Source organism: Manduca sexta, chromosome 1, assembly GCF_014839805.1.
Source record: "Manduca sexta isolate Smith_Timp_Sample1 chromosome 1, JHU_Msex_v1.0, whole genome shotgun sequence".
Taxonomy (NCBI): Eukaryota; Metazoa; Arthropoda; class Insecta; order Lepidoptera; family Sphingidae; genus Manduca; species Manduca sexta.
Genome location: NC_051115.1, coordinates 2,252,797 through 2,274,677, shown reverse-complemented (window position 1 = coordinate 2,274,677; position 21,881 = coordinate 2,252,797). Strand labels below are relative to the sequence as shown.

At 40.0% G+C, this 21,881-nt stretch overlaps 1 protein-coding gene across 1 annotated transcript in view; it reads left to right on the top strand.

The window, feature by feature from the left end:
• Nucleotides 1-21,881, top strand: part of LOC115452607 (alanine/arginine aminopeptidase) — a 40,022-nt gene that overhangs the window by 7,203 nt on the left and 10,938 nt on the right. Inside the window, exons 3-19 of the mRNA XM_037436508.1 lie at nucleotides 79-135; nucleotides 1,631-1,777; nucleotides 2,444-2,525; nucleotides 3,145-3,266; nucleotides 4,660-4,832; nucleotides 5,568-5,674; nucleotides 6,699-6,806; nucleotides 7,410-7,482; nucleotides 7,814-8,025; nucleotides 9,812-9,891; nucleotides 14,972-15,084; nucleotides 16,016-16,170; nucleotides 17,195-17,288; nucleotides 18,054-18,160; nucleotides 18,548-18,691; nucleotides 19,976-20,079; nucleotides 20,857-21,079. Of these exons, the coding sequence (XP_037292405.1) occupies nucleotides 79-135; nucleotides 1,631-1,777; nucleotides 2,444-2,525; nucleotides 3,145-3,266; nucleotides 4,660-4,832; nucleotides 5,568-5,674; nucleotides 6,699-6,806; nucleotides 7,410-7,482; nucleotides 7,814-8,025; nucleotides 9,812-9,891; nucleotides 14,972-15,084; nucleotides 16,016-16,170; nucleotides 17,195-17,288; nucleotides 18,054-18,160; nucleotides 18,548-18,691; nucleotides 19,976-20,079; nucleotides 20,857-21,079 (2,101 nt within the window). The remainder of the gene's footprint in view (nucleotides 1-78; nucleotides 136-1,630; nucleotides 1,778-2,443; nucleotides 2,526-3,144; nucleotides 3,267-4,659; nucleotides 4,833-5,567; nucleotides 5,675-6,698; nucleotides 6,807-7,409; nucleotides 7,483-7,813; nucleotides 8,026-9,811; nucleotides 9,892-14,971; nucleotides 15,085-16,015; nucleotides 16,171-17,194; nucleotides 17,289-18,053; nucleotides 18,161-18,547; nucleotides 18,692-19,975; nucleotides 20,080-20,856; nucleotides 21,080-21,881) is intronic.

Genomic DNA, 21,881 nt, shown 5'->3' with positions numbered 1-21,881 from the left:
AATCAGTGGTGTCCTAGATCTAATTTACTTACTAGAATATTATGAGCCTAAAAATCTAATTATTTTGTATTGTTTCAGTGGCAGCCTGGCGAAACATGGTTGATCAAGATTTGGACGATGTAGCGTTTTTGGCGGGTAAGTTAATAGCATATTCGACTTTGTTTAATTTTGTGCATTTTTAATATGTAACAGCAATTAATACGAAAAAGGAAGTCCTGCTGTAAAAAACATAATTAAAATTCAATGAGAAATGACGCAGTAATTCATATTTCATACATTCATATTGTAATGTCCTCTGACGTCACATGTAAGTATTTCGTCCCTTTTCTGTTTTTGACACGCACCCGTACTATCTAATTTGAATGGCTTATAATCATTGACATGTATTCTATAGACACGAACATCCATGTAAACTATTTGTTCAAAATGTGAACTAAGATGGCAACCGAAACGTCACTGTTATAATCTATTAATTCACTTGAACAACAAATAATTTTACTTATTCCACTATTTTTTTATTTTCAAATCCAGGTTTACAGTTAGACTCGCGTTTTTATATTATGAGCGCCACTCCGTACACAACCACAAGCATCAATATTGACACCATATTAAAATCAGTTTGAATGGATGACAGTTCAATTCAGTTGAACACAGTGAATGTTCGGAACGCCAAATCTAGTACATAGTACATATTATACACACAGCGAGCGGCGATAGCCTAGTTGGTTGTGGAACGGACTGCCAAGACGAATGTCCGCAGGTTCAAATCCCAAGGGCACACACCACTGACTTTTCTAAAATCATGTGTGTATTCTTTGTGAATTTATCGTTCGCTTTAACGGTGAAGGAAAACATCGTGAGGAAACCTGCACATCTGAGAAGTTCTCTACAGGAATTTTGAAGGTGTGTGAAGTTTATCAACCCGCACTAGGCCAGCGTGGTGGACTAAGGCCTAATCCCTCTCAGTAGTAGAAGAGGCCCGTGCTCAGCAGTGGGCAAGTTTACAATACAGGGCTAATATTATTATTATTTTATTATTATTATATATACTGGGTCATTTTGACATCGCATTACAAAATGAAACCAAATACATACTTATTTAATTGAAAATAACCATTTACAAGAAGTTACTTAAGCCGTAGATGTAAAACAAAAAAGTGTAAATTTCGAACAAAATAGGTATTAATAAAAAGTAATTTTAATTTTACGCGCCCTAAAGCCACCAATACTACTCTTAGATAATTCGTTGTACTAGCAACATCATACTTTCAGTCAGAAATACACTAACGCACGCCATATTCGTATTAAACTACAAAATTATCAAAAATCCGAAAACTAAAACCAGGATTTTTCGTCAAACTATTAGTTATTAATGTATGATTTTTGGCACAACGTAGACAAAAGTGAAGACGAGTATGTGGTTTCATTCAGTAACGCAATGTCAATATGACCCTGTATATCGATGCTTATAATTAATCTTGTGTTTTAATACTGCAGACCTTGACATGTGACGTCACGAACCATAACCTCGCCTTTTTGTCACATAACGTCACACTTTGTGTCCCCTTCCTTCTGGTGACGTAATTTACAGATAGCCCATGATGTCCAACGTGAGGTTTACTTATTTCAGATACAGACAAAGCCCGGGAAGCGAGGGAATTGCGGGACACTCCGGTAGCAGTGTGCTCCCAACGACGAGCGATATGCATCACAGCGCTCATCTTCGGCACCATCTTCGTGGTCGCACTGCTGGTCGTCTACGCCACTCCGCAACCAGGTGAGAAATATATTCATCAAGGGTGTCGCTACTGGGGAACAGGGAGGGGCAGCTGCCCCCCCCTAAAGATTCTAAAATGTTACCAAATTTAAAGCAACCAAAGTCCTAAGTCTTTGATTGGACTATTCTCACCTTTGCTAAATGTCAAAATGGCCCTTCATACTTTTAGACAATTTTGGTGCCTAATTAAAATTAATACTTTGTTTTCGTTACTGGTGGTAGGATATATTTTATATCTGGCCGGAGAGCAACCGTACATAGGATGTTAAAACCCTTTAAGTGTCGCGTTCCGGAATCAACTGTGTATATCCGGGTCCAGGATAATTGTGTCTGTCGAAGGGTAATGATCTTATTAAACGCTCCTTTTACAGTAAACATTATATCAGCAAAATAATTACAGAATACCATTTTTGATTTTAGACATTTTTTGACAACGTTCAACCAGAGATAATAATAGAAGTCGCCGCGTGACATATCTTGTCTTCTGTCAGCTAAGCAGAATACTTCCGGAAACGCCCGAAGTCATCGGCTAGGATAGCGGCGCGTAACAATTTCTCGTCAGTCGACTTTCTATTGGACCCACTGTAACCATAAAGTGCTGTGGGTTCATTTTAACTTTGCTAGCTATAAGTATGAAAGACCATTATACCAATATCTTGTCTATAGATTGTCCGTGTGCTGCCGAAGTTACCCTGCTGCCTGGACAGCCGCCAACGGACGCAGAAGCCAGCGCAGCTGCAGCAAATAAGTAAGATATCTTGGCCACTACTCATTCTTCTGAGAAAAAAAAACAAAGACACATTACAATTTTATCCCGAAACAGGGACGTAGCTGCCGCCATATCAGCCGTATGAGAGTTATAGAGCCTCCGAGCTTAGGGCCCCTCTTGGCGCATACCTACATTAAACTAAGCGGGTGCCTAAAAGTTTGCACTACCCTAAAAGGCCCCGAATAAATTTAGATATAGGGCCTCTCTAAGCTACGCTAGTGTCTCCAAGGCAAAAGTGCAACCAGAACACCCACATTTCGCCAAGGCTGTGATCCATTGATGTGATACCACTCTAAGTTAATACTGATCAGTTGAAGTCCGTACCATATTGTCCAAGCCCGGGATTCGAGCCTGGGACTAATTAGAGCATCGTACCGTGAACCCAATACAACTACGCCACCGAAGCACTCATTTAACAGCCAATTTCAAAAACCAATCCTGATCTCAATCTTCAATCCAATTCCGCGAACCAATCAAAATAACTCATTTGTTATATCAAAAAATACTTTGTGCTGATTGGTCCATTTTTGAGATAGATAAAAACGATTGAGATCGTTAGAAACGGAGGATAGTCTCAGGCATAATATTTTTGTTACAGAGAGCGCATATCTACCAGTGGGGCGGTGTTTCCCTGGAGGGGGGCTCGTCTACCCACTTTTGTGATCCCCAAACACTATAGTTTGTGGCTGCACCCCAATCTCACCACTGGAGAGTTGAGAGGTATTTTTTTTATTATAGCAGTTTTTTTTTACATAGATCGGTGATCAGAATCGTGCTTGCCGCCCTAAGCCACTTGGCGAAAGTAAAGGAAACTAAAGTTATTTTTAACAAATACTAGACGTAACTACTTGACATAATAAGATTTAACATCATGTCTCACGATGGTGAGCGCAGTGGAATACCAAACACTTTGTAATTCAAGGTGTTGGTGTTTCTGCTGTTTATGGATCGTATCGCTTACCATCAGGCGAACGGCAAGCACGTCTCGTCATTCAGAGAAATAAAAAAAAAATGCAATGTATTGTAAAGACACAGCACATGCCAAGCAAAGCCAAAGCCAAAGCTAAGGCCTTGCCACGGAGGTTGAATGCCGCAACTTCCACTCGAGCCAGCCCGTAGTATCAATATTGCCTATGGTCCGCCGTAGATTGTTCGTGACATGACATCCAACCGTTACATGATGAGTTGAGTCCATATATATTATAATTCTCTTTGAGTTGAGTGTGGAACGGACTGCCAAGACAAATGTCCGCAGGTTCAAATGTCAAGGGCACACACCTCTGACTTTTCTAAAATCATGTGTGTATTCTTTGTGAATTTATCGTTCGCTTTAATGGTGAAGGAAAACATCGTGAGGAAACCTGCACATCTGAGAAGTTCCTCTATAGGAATTTCGAAGGTGTGAATTTTACCAATCCGCACTAGGCCAGCGTAGTGGACTAAGGCCTTATCCCTCTTAGTAGTAGAGGAGGCCCGTGCCCAACAGTGGGACAATATATAATACAGGACTGATGTCAATTCTCTTTATTTTAAAGGTTTTTTTTTACATTTTTACATATACATTTAAAAAAAAACATGCATATAAAAATATAAAAAATGTATGACCCTCCGATGGCGAAGCGCAAGACCCAGGCCACCGGCGGTTAGGGATTCAAAGTGATGAATCGCCTCACAATGCGCGCCGTGTCCAGCAATACTGCCTTCTGCATCTGGCCTCCGACCCAACGGCCAATTGAGAGCTTCCGAAGATGTTGGTCGAGGCTCTTTGGTATCAATCCATGCGCAGAAACGACAATCGGAACAATAATTGTAGAGTCCACATCCCACATGTCGGTGACCTCATGTGCCAAGTCTAAATATTTAGACATTTTATCCTTTTCGGCTTTAACAAGGTTATCGTCATGCGGAATGGTGACATCAACAAGTATTGCCCGGCGCGACAATCGATCTACTATCACAATATCAGGCTTATTGGCAACAGTTGATACAGGACTGATGTTATTATTATCTTAGTTGTATCAACCTGATCCTGGCTTACAAGAGTTCTAGTGGTGGGTCTCTCCCTTCGTTTTTCCTACTCGGTTGAATTTTCAATATTCTTTCCTTCTTCCAGGTGAGGTGTCTATCGACTTCCGCGTGGACAGAGACACGAGCTTCGTGGTCCTGAACGTGCGAGACATGAATGTGACTGAACGCGCCTTGTTCAAATCTGGTGGGTCGCTGGGCCCCAAGATCGCGAAGACCTTGGACTACCCCGCTGCTGATCAGACGTATATTGAGTTTAAGGTAAATCTTGGTTACTATTAAATGAGTTACATAGCTAGAACTGATGGCTGATAGGGCATGAAGGTTCTGGAGTGGAGGCCACGAATGAGCAAGCGCAGTACACGTCCATCCACGAGGACAGATGACTTCATAAAAGTCGCTGAAGGATGCAGGCTGATTTTATTAGGTCCGTTAAACCGGTGATGATTTTGACAGCTATTAAAGCAATTCTTAACCACTTCTTAACGTTAAAACAAGTAAAGCTGTAAGTATATAGAAGATAGATAACTAAAACATATGTGAAAAAGAAAACCATTTTATGAAACCAGCATCAAACTTAAGGCGATACCTCAAGGTCCATTTTCATACATTTTGTTTCGGCTTTAATCTGGGTAACTAAACAAGTATTGGCAAGTAAAGAATTTAAATTCACGTCTAGTTAGTGATTAGTTCTCGCAGTTGAAAGAAAAATGTAAAAATAATTAATAATCATGGATATTTCTGCCTTTAAAATTTCGTCATATTAAATTTAAATTATATTTAAATTATATTATATATAAAATTGCTAAGTTAAAAAATATATACCAAATTGCAATGAATACGCGTGGGTGCGTAGTAAGATCTCGCTATCTCTTTCTTACGTCCGCATTATGCCTGGTGACGTCACACCGAAGTACGCCCTTCTCTTTTCAGTTACTAGAATCATCGTCCCAGACGCTAGGGTACCTAAAGCTGGCTAAAATCTTCTATTTTCAGGATAAACTTCGACGCAAATACAACTACACATTGAGTCTACGTTTCATCACGAAGTTAGAGAGAAGTGATAAGCAGAGAGGATTCTTTCTAACTGGAACTCATAGGCAGTGAGTAATACCATATACACAAACATAACCTTAGTTCCGTACGAATAACTCAATCGCACATTTGAGTACGATCTCATGTAGGCGTTTAATGTACTGTTAACTGTACTATTTAATAAACGAAGCTTAAGTTGTTATTTAAGAGCTTGATCTCAGCTGTGTCGGCGTTAAATAAACAAAACTCATTTGTAAAGATTCGTCATATACTATGACTTAAGATATCATTTGAGATGTTGTTGAAAGTAGTTTATTAAAAAGCGAAAATCTCAAGATGCTGTCTTCAAGTTGAGAGCGTTTGTGCTAATATTTTTGAAATTAATTTATAAATATTTTTGAAAATATATTTTTGAAAATGTAAACGGTATTGAAATTAAACTAATTTTCCGGATTCTATCGCGGTTTTTTTTTTTATTTTTCTCCCGACGAACACCGATTCCTGCCCAGGATGATTCGCGAGGCTATTGAAATTAAAAAACATCCTAATTTCAATAGGGAAGATGGTTGGAAGCTTGCACAAGCCTGGGATCCAGTTCTACATTTAATTAAATCGGAACCCAAAAGACCGGCTGCCAGACCTCAAGACACTGTGAGCTCATTCTGCGTAGATCGGACCACCAACAGCTAAAATTTAAAAAAATAGTATAATTGTAAAATGTAGGTAGATATTGTAACTTTGACTTTACGGATGAACAACACCTCAGTCCCGCCCGTGACCATGAACGCTGCAAAGTCTTCGAAACGTCGGGAGAAAAATAAAAAACAAAAAACCGCAATAGAATCCGGAAAATTAATTTAATTTCAATGTCTAACATTCGCGTAAACATAAGAAATCATAATGTAAGCAGTAAGTGGAGTGCCGTCCAAAACCCTTATCAACAGTTAAAAAGTTAAGACTTAGGTGTCATTTTAGATCGAATTATTTAAATCATGAGCGTAGACATGTCTGCCTTCTTATCAAACTGGAGTAAGGGTTCCTTTTGACGTACGAAACCCCTAATTATTAAATTTAGTAATATATTTTTCACAGTCGGTGCGCGGTATCCAGGTTTTGGTTGACGCACGCTCGCTCCACATTCCCGTGCCTCGACGAGCCCAATTTACGAGCCACCTTCAAACTGACGATAGTCAGAGACAGGTAAGCAGAATATGGTATACCTATGCATGATTTTGTGTATTCTATACTAGGTATTACTCGTAACCAAGGTGGCAGGGGGGGGGGGGTCGCCCGGGGCCTACCGCTACAGGAGCCTTAGAGGACCTTTTTAACCGAGTTCAAAAAAAGAGGAAGTTCTAATGTAAATCGACTGTATTTCTGTTTTTTTTAAATGTTTGTTACCTCAGAACTTTTGGCTAGGTGAACCGATTTTGATGATTCATTGTTTACTTGAATGCTGATGCTCCCCGTGTAGTCCCATATAATTTTCATTTATAATTTTACCGACGAAACTTATGAAATCGAGTTTTTTGAGTCCGACTGGAGCTTCCTCGCTTTTTTTACTTGCGCCTGGGGACTCTTGTTGTTTAGGGCCGCCTTAGATGCCTTTTTTTGCCTTTCCTGTTAAAGTTATACAACAATCATGATTGAATTTTTCCTCTTAAAAACTTCTAAAAATATATCATCATTTTCTTGCACTGCTTTCTATGGTACTCAGCTGTCTGAATCTATTCTTTTTTTACTCTCATCATCATCTTAAATGAAGTTAGCCACAGTATTGAATATGGTATTGGTTTCTTCCAGATTCCACGTGTCTTTGACCAACATGCCTATCATAGCCACGGAGGAAGCTGGCTTCTATTTGGGACATAGATTGGTAAGAAATCCTTACTTTTATAATACTTCATTTTCTTGTAGGGGTACCAGTATGACTACATTTATAATACCTAATCTTTTTGTATGGGATTGTGTGAGAATCCCGCGCTAGGGTCTAGCAGACAGGGCACTGTGGTGTGCCTTAGGATAGGCCTATGTACAGCAACGGACTGCTATGGGATGATGATGATGATGATGATGATGATGATGATGATGATGATGATGATGATGATGATGATGATGATGATGACGATGATGATGATGATGATGATGAAAAAAGGTATATAATGTCAATGAATAGGTCAGTAATGACGCATTATTCCCAACTCCAGCTACAAGACGAATTCGCGACATCCCCCCCAATGCCACCACACATGATGGCGATAGCAGTCTGCCGCCTCCAGCGACGAGCGGCGCCGACCGTCCAAGACAACTCCACGGAAATCACCACGAACGCGCCCGAAGGTACTCCGGAGACGCCCGAAGACGTCCCGCCCGAAGTCAGCCTGTATAGCGACCAGCAAGTCATACTGGATGAGTCTGGGTGAGTCCTAGATATCTATACTATTATATAAAGCTGAAGAGTTTGTTTGTTTGTTTGTTTGTTTGTTTGTTTGAACGCGCTAATCTCAGGAACTACCGGTCCAAACTGAAAAATTCTTTTTGTGTTGGATAGCCCTTTGTTCGTGGAGTGCTATAGGCTATATATCATCACGCTATACCCAATAGGAGCGGAGCAGTAATGGCTAATCTTAGGAACTACTGGTCCAAACTGAAAAATTCTTATGCATTGGATAGCCCTTTGTTCGTGGAGTGCTATAGGCTATATATCATCACGCTATACCCAAAAGGAGCGGAGCAGTAATGGCTAATCTTAGGAACTACCGGTCCAAACTGAAAAAATCTTTTTGCGTTGGATAGCCCTTTGTTCGTGGAGTGCTATATGCTATAAATATATCATCACGCTATACCTAATAGGAGCGGAGCAGTAATGGCTAATCTCAGGAACTACCGGTTCGAACTAAAAAAATCTTTTTGTGTTGAATAGCCCTTTGTTTTTGGAGTGCTCTAAGTTATATATCATCACGCTATGACCAATAGGACCGGAGCAGTAATGGCTAATCTTAGGAACTACCGGTACAAACTGAAAAATTCTTTTTGCGTTGGATAGCCCTTTGTTCGTGGAGTGCTATATGCTATAAGTATATCATCACGCTATACCCAATAGGAGCGGAGCAGTAATGGCTAATCTCAGGAACTACCGGTTCGAACTGAAAAAATATTTTTGTGTTGAATATCCCTTTGTTTTTGGAGTGCTATAAGTTATATATCATCACGCTATGACCAATAGGAGCGGAGCAGTAATGAAACATGTTGTAAACATGGGGACAATTTATTAGTTTTGAGAGCTTCCGTTGCGTGCGCTGCGTAAACGGTTAAAGTTATGCAACAATGATGTATGACGGGATTGTTCCTCTTAAAAAGTTGTATAAAATATATTATAAAACATAGTCCCCCGCTGCATCTGTCTGCCTGAACGTGTTAAACTCAAAAACTACCCAACGTATTAAGATGAAATTTGGTATGGAGTCAGTTTGAGACCCTGGGAAGAACATAGGGTCCCGGGAAACCACTACTTTTATAACGGAAAACTTTAGCCTGAAAAACTTTATAACGCGGGCAGAGCCGCGGGCAAAAGCTAGTTACTAATACAAGGCCATCATTCTGGACGAGTCTGGGTGAGTTTCGATGCGATTGCGATCATAGTTTTACATAGGGAAAGCTGAAATTTTGTATTTTAATGTGAATAATATTGTTAGGTGCTAAATGTTGTTGGTGGGTATATTTTATATCCTCCGGAATACCGACCACCATACACTAGTTGAAACCCGCCGCAGTGGTCCATAAATATCGCGTTTCGAGATCAGCCTGTCGCAAAAGAGTGTCACCTTCGATATACTTATGTACTTACGTATTAGATTCGGCGTTCTGAACATTCACTGTGTTCAACTGAATTGAATTGTTATCCATTCAAACTGACTTTAGTATGGTCAACATTGACAGCTTGTGGTTGTGTACGGAGTGGCGCTCATGATATAAAAACGCGAGTCTAAGTGTAAACTTGGATTTGAATAAAAAACTAATAAAATTATTTGTCGTTCAAGTGGATAAAAAGGTTATAACAGTGACGTTTTGGTTGCCATTTCGTTCAGATTTTGAACAAATAGTTTACATGGACGTTCGTGTCTATAGAAGATACATCAGTGAGTGTTACAAATACCCTGACAATTTTTTTTTATTCTAACACAGAATTTATGTTTTATTTACAGACCTCTACTGGAATGGATTCAGAAGACGATACAGCAGTTCGCGTTCGAATTGAACACTTCGTACCCATTGCCTAAATTTGGTAAGTGCCAGAGTTTGTTAAACGCATTGTAGCCCAAAGTCATAAATAGGACATAAAAATAAGCTTAGGAACAGACGACATGAAGGTCCGAAGGTTTGTGTTGGAGATTGTAACCTTCGTCGTGACTTATTATTTTTATATGTTCTATTTTTAGAACTAATTGTATTTTGTTTGCCATAGTTACTTCTCTTTAGTCCGAAATAAACACTCATGTCAATAACATCTTTTTACTAACTTTATTTAATTACTAAGAACATATACCATATTTACAACACGTTATCAGCACGAACGCTTAGTTCTTAGTTTTTTCACGTTATTTAGTAAAATAAAGTTGAATATATTTTTGTGTGACTAGGAAATAGTAATAGTCTGAAAATGTCACATGAATCTGAAGATGTTTCGAGTATGAAAAATTCCCCTGCGTCGATCACATCTTTTCCATTTCCTTGTTTGAGGATAAAAGATGGATATCCGACTTGGAAGTTCAAGATGCGAAATTACCTTATCCATGAGGATTTATGGGAAACAATTAGTGGATACCGAGATGGAGACACAACCCCTGCCTCTACAAAGGTACGCAAAGACGCAAAGGCATTAGCAAAGATATGCTTATCAGTAGAAGGTGCAGCGATAACCCATATAAGATGTGCGAAAACTGCATCTGAGGCATGGACTTGTTTGCAAAAAGCCTTTGAAGATAAGGGAATAGGACGAAGATTATTTTTGGAGCGTAGACTGTACAGGTTGAGTCTATCAGAGTTCAAAAATATTGAACTATATATTAACGCAGTTATGTCAACCGCACAGGATCTTGCGGATATTGATGTAGTCATAGAGGACAAGTCTATTGCTGCAATACTTTTGGGAGGTCTAACTCCAAGGTATGAACCTCTCATTATGGCTTTAGAAAATTGCAATGTAGACGTGACTACAGAGTTGGTGAAAACAAAACTGCTTAATGAAATGTCCAAAGATGTGGCTTCATCATTAGACTCTGTCTTTCATGCGAAGAAGAAGCCTAAGTCAATGAAGAAGAATATAGTTTGTTATGAGTGCAAGACACCTGGACATAAGAGACCAGACTGTCCACAGAGAAACAAGAAGGAGAAAGGCAATGCGGTAAATACCAATGATACGATATTTACAAGTCTTAATACTTCTGGAAACCCAAGAAAGGACATAATTTATGTAGATTCAGGTTGTACTAGACACATGACTTCTAGACGGGACTGGTTTCAGAATATCTCGATACAGAATCAAGGTACTGTTACTGTCGCAAATGGAGAACAGATTAAGTGCTGCGGAATTGGAAATATTTCAATAAACACGCCCGAGAACGTGGTCAACAATATTAGTGATGTTGCTTATATACCAGATTTGAAAGCTAGTTTATTATCTGTATATAAAACTGTTGAAAAGGGTTTTATTTGTGTTTTTGATAAAAATGGATGTAACTTTTATAAATCTGATACTTTTAATTTTACAGGTGAATCTGTTGCTCATGCCTCGCCCTGTGGTGGACTGTACGTTTTAGATGGTACTGTAAATGTTTCCGAGAATGTGGCGGATAATTTTTGACACAAGATGTGCACTCTGGCTGTCAGGATAGTTATCAAATTTGGCATAAGAGGTTAGGACATTTGTGTCGTATAGGCATGAACCAACTGAAAAATCACAAGGTAGGTATAAAGTATACAGGAGTAGATAAAACTAGTTGTATCGCTTGCGTGGAAGGTAAACAAGCAAGAAAACCTTTCAAAAGGTTAGCGTTTAATAGGGCTACTTCCCTTTGGAACTGATCCATATGGATTTGATGGGACCGGTGTCTACAACTTCTTTTCAAGGAAATAGATATATGTTGACAATAGTAGACGATTATACGCGAAAAGTGTTTGCTTATTTTATTTCTTCTAAAACAGAAGTCAAAGATATATTTTGTGTGTTTCAATGTTTTGTTGAAAATCAGTTAGATAAAACAATTAAAGCAATTAGGACTGATGGAGGTAAGGAGTTCGTGAATAAAGAGTTTGTTGATTATCTTGCTTCAAAAGGTATTGAACATCAAACAACGACGCCTTATAGTCCTCAGCAAGTTGGAGTAGCGGAACGCACCCATCGTTCGGTTACAGAAAAGGCAAGAACGTTGCTAGCTGAAAGTTCACTACCGAAAGCATTCTGGGAAGATGCATTCCAAGTTGCCATTTACCTTAAGAATAGGTCTCCTCATCGAGCCTTAGGTGGACAAATTCCTTATGACAAATGGTATGGACGAAAAGGTGATCTTAGCCATCTAAAAGTATTTGGTTGTAGAGCTCTAGTCCATATACCTTCGTGTCACAGGAAGAAATTAGATGTCAAGGCACAGGAAGCAATTTTCGTCGGTTATTCTGAAAATCCAGGCACTTATATTTTTAGGGACCCTGCTAACCCACGAAAAGTTATTATATCCAGAGATGCAACCTTTTTGAAAATTGCTTTACAGCGCTAAAGCAGAAGCAATCTGAGTCTGTCGCACAGTCAAAATCTATATTGTTATTTGATGAGCAAAAAGAGATTGAGTCTGAGTTTGATCATGACTGTCAATTCTATGACTGTGATGAGAGTATCAGCCCGGCGGCTGAAGCAACTTTACCAGTAAATCTAGAAAGTGCAAAAGAGTCAGTGACTCTGGAAGAGCGAGAGTCTCTCATTGACTTAAGGCTGCCTAGTGTGGAAGAAGAGACAGCGAATTTGGAACAGGAATCGCACCCTGAGCGCAGATACCCTTCCAGAGACAGAAAACCAACAAATTTTTATAAAGCTTACAATACGTCAATGGTAGATTCTAATGAGCCTACGACATATTACGAAGCTACTCATGCCGATGATGCTGATAAGTGGCAACATGCTATGGTTGATGAGTATAGTTCCTTAAGGAAACTCCATACATGGAATTTAGTAGATAGACCTAACAAAAGGTTATACCATGTAAATGGATTTACAAAATTAAAAGGGATGCTTATGGTAATATTACCAAGTATAAAGCGAGACTCGTCGTCAAAGGTTTTCATCAAGTTGAAAGTGTAGACTACAAGGAGACGTTCGCACCAGTGATTCGTCATTCTTCCCTCCGCACGTTGTTTGCGATAGCTGCAGATATGAAGTTGAGAATGAAGCACTTAGATGTCGATACAGCTTTCCTTAACGGAGATTTAGAAGAAGTTTTCATGGAGCAACCTCTTGGTTTTATTCAAAAGGGTAAAAGAAAAACAAAAGTTTGTTTATTGAAGAAATCTCTTTACGGTCTTAAACAGGCACCGCGAGCTTGGAATAAAAGTTAAATGAAACGCTTTCTAAAATAGGTTTCATAGGAACTCCTTCCGAACCTTGTGTGTATACTAAACTTTTGGTAAAGAACTTGTAATATTAGGAATCTTTGTTGATGACATAATAGTCTTCTTTAATTCTGATTTGACATTTGACACTGTCAAGAATGATTTGTCGAAATATTTTTCATTAAAAGATCTCGGAATACTGAAATGTTATTTGGGACTACAAGTTGAAAGTGATTCCGAGAGTATAAGGTTGAACCAGCGAAATTATATTCTTTCTATATTAGAAAAATTTAATATGAAGGATTGCAAGGCCGTGGATACTCCATTAATTAAAAAGAATATGGAAAAAGAATGGATGGTCAAGTCGGTGAGTCTTATCCTTATCAAAACTTAATAGGATGCCTCATGTATCTAGCGGTAAACACACGACCAGACATCGCTTACGCCACGAGCTATTTAAGTCAATTTAATACGTGTTTTACTAAAGAACACTGGAATGCTGCTAAAAGGATTCTGCAATACCTAAAAGGTACCCTAAACTATTCATTGGTTTACAGGAAGAATAGAGAACCTTTAAAGGGTTTTTGTGACGCAGACTGGGCAAACTGTCCAATCGACAGAAGGTCATACACCGGTTATGTTTACAAGTTAAGTGGAGGTCCAGTATCATGGGAATCCAAGAAGCAACCTACTGTTGCGTTAAGTTCGGCCGAGTCAGAATATATGGCATTAGCGTCTGCCACGAAGGAAGCGTGTTACTTACGTCGGTTTATATACGAGATAACAGGTATACTTTGTTCAGTTAACTTAGCTTCTGACAGCCAAAGTGCCATTAATCTTGTTCGAAATCCTGTACACCACAGCAGGACGAAGCATATAGATACTAGGTTTCACTTTATTAGGGAAAAGGTATCTAATAATATTGTTAAGTTAGAATATATAAAAGTAACGATATGCCTGTTGATGTACTAACGAAGGCCCTCGGACCTCTAGCACACAAACGATGTGTAGTTAACTTAGGTTTAGAAACTTAATTATTTTATTTGTTTTGTTTCTGTCACAACTGCGATTAAGGGCGGCTGTTGGAGATTGTAACCTTCGTCGTGACTTATTATTTTTTATATGTTCTATTTTTAGAACTAATTGTATTTTGTTTGCCATAGTTACTTCTCTTTAGTCCGAAATAAACACTCATGTCAATAACATCTTTTTACTAACTTTATTTAATTACTAAGAACATATACCATATTTACAACAGTTTGAAAGTGTGAAACCCTGCAGATGAGATACTGGAATTAGTCTTAGCGACTGCAGGGCTCTGAAGGAAAGATGGGAAGAGATATCTGCGAAAGTGTGGGGGAAGGAGAAGGAACTCTCTTAAGATAGAAGGAAGGGAGAAGGGCAGGAAATGTTCGCGAGCCCTCTTAGGTCTTAATGTGTAGTTAAAACTATGAGGTATACACTTAACTGTGTGCCTAGGGCCGCAACAAATGTCCCCCTATGCGGGCGTGCATTCGGTATACAGACCATATGAAGTCTGCCAAAACTAGGTCAATTTGGTAGACTAAGGCTTAATAGTAGAGGAGGCCCGGGCAGTGGGACAGTGTATAATACTGGGCTGGCATTATTATGCTTTCATAATTGTAGCTGGTCTTCAGCCTTATTCCTTTCTCTTTTTTCCGTCCTTGCCATCTCATTTCTTTTTCTTTTACTTATAAATTATCCTTCTCGTTTTTCTATTACAAAGCAATAAAACATTTTCACAGATATTGTCGTGGTGGAGGGAAGTAACCCATACTCCGAAGGTTGGGGTCTCATCACTCTTTCTCCCTCAACTCTCTCCGACACAAAGACAATTGCAAGGCTGTTGGCGCAACAGGTAAGTGAACATATTGGAATTCCTGAACTCTTGATAGCTGCTAGCTGCTCCGCCCTGTTAAGAATATTTTTTTTTTTATTGAATGACGAGACGTTCGCCTGATGGTAAGCGATACGACCGCCCATAAACAGTAGGAACACCAACACCTTGAATTACAAAGTATTGTTTGGTATTGCATTGCGCTCGCCATCCTGAGACATGAGGTCTTAAGTGTTATTATGTCCAGTAGTTACACTGGCTACAATGTCCTTTAAACTAGAACATAACAGTGACTACACACTGTTGCTGGGCGGCAGAATTAAACATTGCGGTGGTACCTACCCAGGCGGACTCTCACATATGAGAGATCTACCACCAATATTGTCTCCTACAAGTCCCTAAAAACTACAGCGATCCATAACCTCATATTGACGCCAGCTCTATTCAGTTAAAAAATTAGATCCTTATTTCAAACATTTCTAATACCAGAAGAACAAGTAGCCTGTTTGTCCAAGACATGATCTACCCGTGTACTAAATAACATCTAAATCCGTTTTTATTTCTGCGTTTACTTCAAACAAACATATTCAAAAACATTCGTATTAACCCGTGAGGTAGCTGAATGTTTGCCGGCAAACATTGACATTTACGCGTGTGACGGAAAAATAACCTTATTATGTAGTATATAAGGTTATAATCCCGTGACACACGCAAATGTCATGTAGCTGTCTTGGCTCGCCGGCGATTCACGAGAGACCAAGAGTTAATATCTATTAGTAATAAGATATTATATTGCCTTTCAAAAAAGCCTAGAAAATTCGAAAAACACACCAAAACCGAACCTTTTCTTTTCCAGTGTTTTTTTTTCCTTTCCCCCTATTCAAGATAATGGATATTCGCCATCTTTTTTTGTTTTTTGTCTTTTTTTATTCTCATGTTTTTATTTCTCCAGTGGTTTGGAGGCCTCGTCTCCCCTCGCTGGTGGGGTTCCCAGTGGCTCATGGAGGCCCTGACGTCACTCCTGGCCGAGAAATCTCCACCACTAAGAGAACTGGCTTCGAAACAGCAAGATGCTTTGCTATTAGACCATGTGCTACCAGCTTTGAGGTGAGTTGGAATGAAGAATTAGTAGATAGCAAAGACATTAAACTATATAGTTAGGTATAGACTGAACATCAGGACCAAATGTTTGCTCCAAAAGTTATTACCAATTGGTAATAAGTCTTGTTTGAAATGTCCGTGTGATAAGATGTCACAGCGTCCTTCGATATTGTTACGTCCTGACCTATTCCACTCACCTTGCTCGGTGACTAGGACGGTAAGTAAAAGTCAAGGGCGTGTTACAAATCTTTATTAAAATAATAGAGGAACCAGATAGAACAGGGTCGGGGTACGGTTGCATCCAGACGCGAAATGGCTTGCACGACCGAATGGGACACTGGCCTTGAAACCCACCCGCGTGAAGTCCCCCAGCTGTAATACAAAAATAATATATTAACAGAAGCTATGCTTATACTCGTATTAAAAACATGCAAATCATGATATGGAAAAAATATGAAGTATTTTACATTGATGTTTTGCTATTACTGTAGATTGAGTAACCATCACATAAGCGGAAAATGTTTGTATGTCAATCTTCCCAATGTCCGTCTATATATTCTTAGAACTCCTTGGTAGATATCAACACGGTTTTACTCACGTAGTTGAAATCGCCGACCAGTTTCAACCTATTATAATAATAATAATATCAGCCCTGTATTATATACTTGCCCACTGCTGAGCACGGGCCTCCTCTACTACTGAGAGATTAGGCCTTCGTCCACCACGCTGGCCTAGTGCGGATTGGTAGACTTCACACACCCTCGAAAATTCCCATAGAGAACTTCTCGGGTATGCAGGTTTCCTCACGATGTTTTCCTTCACCATTAAAGCAAGCGATAATTCACAACCTACTAAGTAAATAATTTTCATAGTTCATGGGTGGTGGATGTCGCGTCACAAAGGCCTCTTGATGTCCAGTAGTCTAGGCGGATATAAAATATATTCCACCACCATCAAACTGCTATATACCCTTCTGAGTTCATGAGCGAGTCACGTCAGTTATTTCTTCATTTATTTGGTTTGCTTTCAGGCTAGATTCAAGTAATTCGGTGCGTGCTGTTGCATCTTTAAGGTTGGAAAGGGCTGACATCGAAGCGGCGACTGACGAACTATCTCTGCATAAGGTAATTCGTCTCAAATGGTCGACATATCTATATATGTAAAAATTAATCCCTATTTCCCTTGGTCACGCCATGACGCGTGAACGGCTGGACCGATTTCACTAACTTTTTTTTTGGTTGTGTTTGTTATTGTCAGAAGGTTCTTATGAAAGAAAAAATTAAGGATGTTGAGCGGAACGTTAGAAAATTTAAGAAAAGTTAATTTCAGCGATTGACAGAATGCTGCAAATTCATAGTTAAGACGGGACAACGTCTGTCGGGTCAGCTAGTTTGTTATATAGTACAAATAGAGCAGAGGTTACCATGGCACCCTGCTTTAGAATAAAGATGCACACGTAACCTTCTCTTCAATGTGAGGAAGAGCAAAGCTGTTTTAACTTCTTTTTTCATGCGGGCACTGCAGTGCATCACACCTGGTAGTGGTGTGGGGTGTAATAGAATGTCGACTGACAAGATATTGGTGTAATGGTCTTTTATGGTGCACGGCAAATTGACCCCACTGGACCTGATAATAAGAGTGGGGTCCAATAGAATGTCGACTGAGAGATGATTACACCTCAGTCGACACAATTATGCCTGTTGGAACATACACAGGCTGATCCCAGAACGCGACACATTTCCTAGTCCACTATGGTTATATCGACGGAAAGTTGAAATGTTGTATCTAGAAAATTGGCCAAAATTTATTTATAATATTATGTTGTTTCGAGTCCCCTTTGGGAGATTTTCACCTACACTTCAAGTAGCTTTTTTAAAAATCTCTTCCAGGGCGCCGCGATTGTCAGCATGGCTATAGAGGCTGCTGGCGAGGAGGCCGGAAGGGCGGCCCTCGCCAGACTCCTGAGGGACCATCGATTCGCCAGCGCTGATGCCAGGTAAGATCCAAGTTCATCATCTCGATCCATAGGAACTTTACGCACACACTCACCCTTTATCCTCAAAAGGGTAGGCAGAGGAGCAATTGGTGCACCCACTCTTCGAAATACGTATTACGTCCCATGATAGGGGGCGAGCCTATCGTCATATCGGGCACAAATTCATGAGTCCTCGCTATTACTAAGTAGGAGAACTCTATATCATTGTCCGACATGAAGATTAAATCCAAGACCTCAGCACTGCAGAGGCAGAAAACCAATTAAAAAAAACTGTAATATAACATAAAATTCATAGAAACTCAATGTATCTTACTGTCATGCTTTCACAAAGACGAGAAGCAATAAATGCAACTACTTTCCAAATAACCTATATTCCGTCTATTCCAGAGACCTCTGGCGATCCTTACAACGCGATAACCCTGAAGACGGGTCGGTGCAAGCCCACGCGTGGGACGGCTGGTGCGAGAGGGCCGGCTACCCACTCCTAAGCGCCACTGTTGTGGGATCAGACGTGATGGTGAAACAGGAGCGGTAATGGATTTTTTGTTTGGTTTTGCAGGGAAAGTAACTTATAAAAATTAAACTACTTTTCGGATTCTGTCGCCACGGGACGGGCCATGGTCACAGGGGGCTCATGAGGGCTGCAAAGTCTTCGAAACGTTGGGAGAAAAATAAAATATAAAAAACCGCGATAGAATCCGAAAAGTTTAATGTCTAACATTAGCGTAAACATACGAAATCATTATTTACCTTATTATTACTGCCTAGTCTTCGTGTGGACGATTGAGCGGTTATGTTGAGGTCACCGTGTCTTAATACACGTTGAGCTTCTTGGATTTGATGATGATCTTCAGGCGACCGCCGGGTCTCTAACTATATATACAACGTTCGGCATACCAACTAAAACATTGCGGTGGCCCTGACGTATATTCTATAGACACGAACGTCCATATAAACTATTTGTTCAAAATCTGAACTGAAATAGCGATCAAAACGTCACTGTTATAACCTATTTATTCACTTGAACAACAATTTTACTTATTTGACTAATATTTTTTATTCACTTATGTTATGAGCGCCACTTCATACACGCTGTCAATGTTGAAATTGATCATACCAGTCAGGTGTACGGATTACAGTACAGATGAGTCGAACACAATGAGTGTACGGAACGCCAGATCTAGTACGTAGTACATATATATCGATGGTGGTGGCCCTCTCCGGCACCTTTTACGATTAGCAAGGGATATCATGGTGGAATTCTCCAAAATCCACATTTCATGCTACCCTAGTGGTAACAGTCAACATTATTGGTACCATCACAGGTGGTCTCTCGCTTACGAAAGCGACCTTTGGCAACTTTGGGACCGTTCAAGTATTACGTAACGCATTTGGGCGGAAGGGGGCTCTTGTAAAACGTTACGATGCGTTACAGAAGCGGGAGGGGTGTTCCGTACAAAGCGTTATGTAACATTGTTTTTTTATTTTAAAACAATAACAAAGGTATTTAGCGACTTTCCTTTATTTTGGGTAAAATTAGAAAAAAAATATAACTTTAGAGTTACGTAACTTTTGGAGAGGGGCGGGGGTGTTCAGGAAAATGTTACGGCGCGTTACATGGGGGGTGAACAATCTTCAAAAATTGCGTTACGTAATACTTTTATTTTTATTTTTTACACAAAAATAGCATCTATCAAACCACAGGGGTTCATACTAGAGCTGATAAGAGTTTACAACAGTAACGATACATAACTATAGGCACTTAGGATAATATACAAAAACTGTAACTTGAACGGCCTCTTTGATACTTTCCAGGTTCGTGATGACTGCAGACCCGCCGGAGCCCGAGCCGGCGATGGTGAACTACCTATTGACCTTGAACTTGAGGGCTGACCTTGACGAATTGTTCTACGAACCTGGTAAAGAGCATGAAATATAGTGTCTTTTCATTTTAAATAATTTTGTGTGACTTACTTTTTCTAAAGATCACAATGATAATAATATCAGCCTTGTATTAGATACTTGCCCATTGCTGAGCACGGGCCTCCTCTACTACTGAGAGGGATTAGGCCTTAGTCCACCACGCTGTAGTGCGGATTGGTAGACTTCACACACCTTCGAAATTCCTATAGAGAACTTCTCAGATGTGCAGGTTTCCTCACGATGTTTTCTTTCACCGTTAATTCAAATTTGAAAGATTTATTAGCGTCAAATTAATTCTTACCCAATTATATAGGATATATTTTTATATTTTTAAGGCCACTGGCATTAGCCGATAATAGCGTATGCCGAATGTGGAATGTTAGGTAATGGAACGTTCTCGAAAGATCTAGATGTTTCCAGAATGTAGTGGAAATAACGGATCTCAATTTACAAGAGAGTTCCCGACCATTCGGATCTTTGGAGAATGTTCCACGGATATCAATGGAATTGGCGACGCGTGGCCTTTTATTTGCGAAAGGGTAGGCAGAGGTGCACATGATGCACCCACTTTCCACCGAGTGTATTGCCCATGATGTAATTGGAAGCGAGGCTATCGCCATATCGGACACAAGTTCCAGATTCCAGGCTAATACCGAGCAGTAGCATCCAATACCACTGCTCAATCCAGGGATCGAATCCAAGACCTCAACTGCAGTACCACACAACTACGCCACCGACGCAGTCATGAAATACTGAAACACCACCAATTTCAGAAAACTACACGGAACCAATAGAAGAAGACTACAACGCAACCACCACGCCGGTACCACCTGCAACCACGCGGCGCACCACCACCAAAACCCCGAAACCAGCGCCACCCAAATGGGTTATACCGGTCACCTTCTCCGTGGGCCCTATAGACGATTACGATGAAGACATGGAGAACATTACCAGGGGATGGAAGAATGCCACCGAAAACCTTCAGAATGGGACTTGGTGAGTTTCTTATAAATAGGCTTACCATACGTCCCGGTTTGACCGGGATAGTCCCGGTTTGAGATCCCTGTCCCGGCCTCCCGGTCAAACTTGAACAGCACCGACACCCCAACCAATCGTTCCCCCGCCGCGCCGCCCGTGCCACCCGCGCCAAAGACGAAACAAAGGCGAGCGAAAACGAGTGATAACGACTGCAGCAAAATGAAAATGAGCCTCTTTCTCTTCTGCGTCCCGGTTTGGCTCTTCGTAATTATGGTGAGCCTAGTTATAAACCTTTATCCCAAAGGAAGGCAAGTATTTCTATGAAAGCACGGCAAAGTGACCCCTCTGCACCTGATCATAAGTGTGGTCCAATAGAATGTCGACTGACGAGAGATGATTACCCAGTCAACACAATAGGGTATTTGACTATATTTGATTTTATGCATTTTTTAATATAAAACAGCAATAAGTACAAAAAGAAATCCTTCTGTGAAAACAGCTTTAAAATTCGATAAGAAATGAGGCAGTAATTCATATTTCAAATATTGATACGTGCAGGGGTGTGTGGAGTGCAGATATCGCTCCGTCTCTCTTTCGCACGCAGCGTAAAGCCCGCTGACGTCACATGCAAGTATTTCGTCTCTTTTCTGTTTTTTGACAGTTACCCCTACTATATTATCTCAATGGCTTACAACTTGTAGATTTTATATCAGATTTCTTCTGTTTTATAATTTATACGAAGTACATATTTTATAAAAGTTATAAAAAGAATTGTCAAATACCTTATTATACTTGTTAGAACTGGATATACACAGCCTGT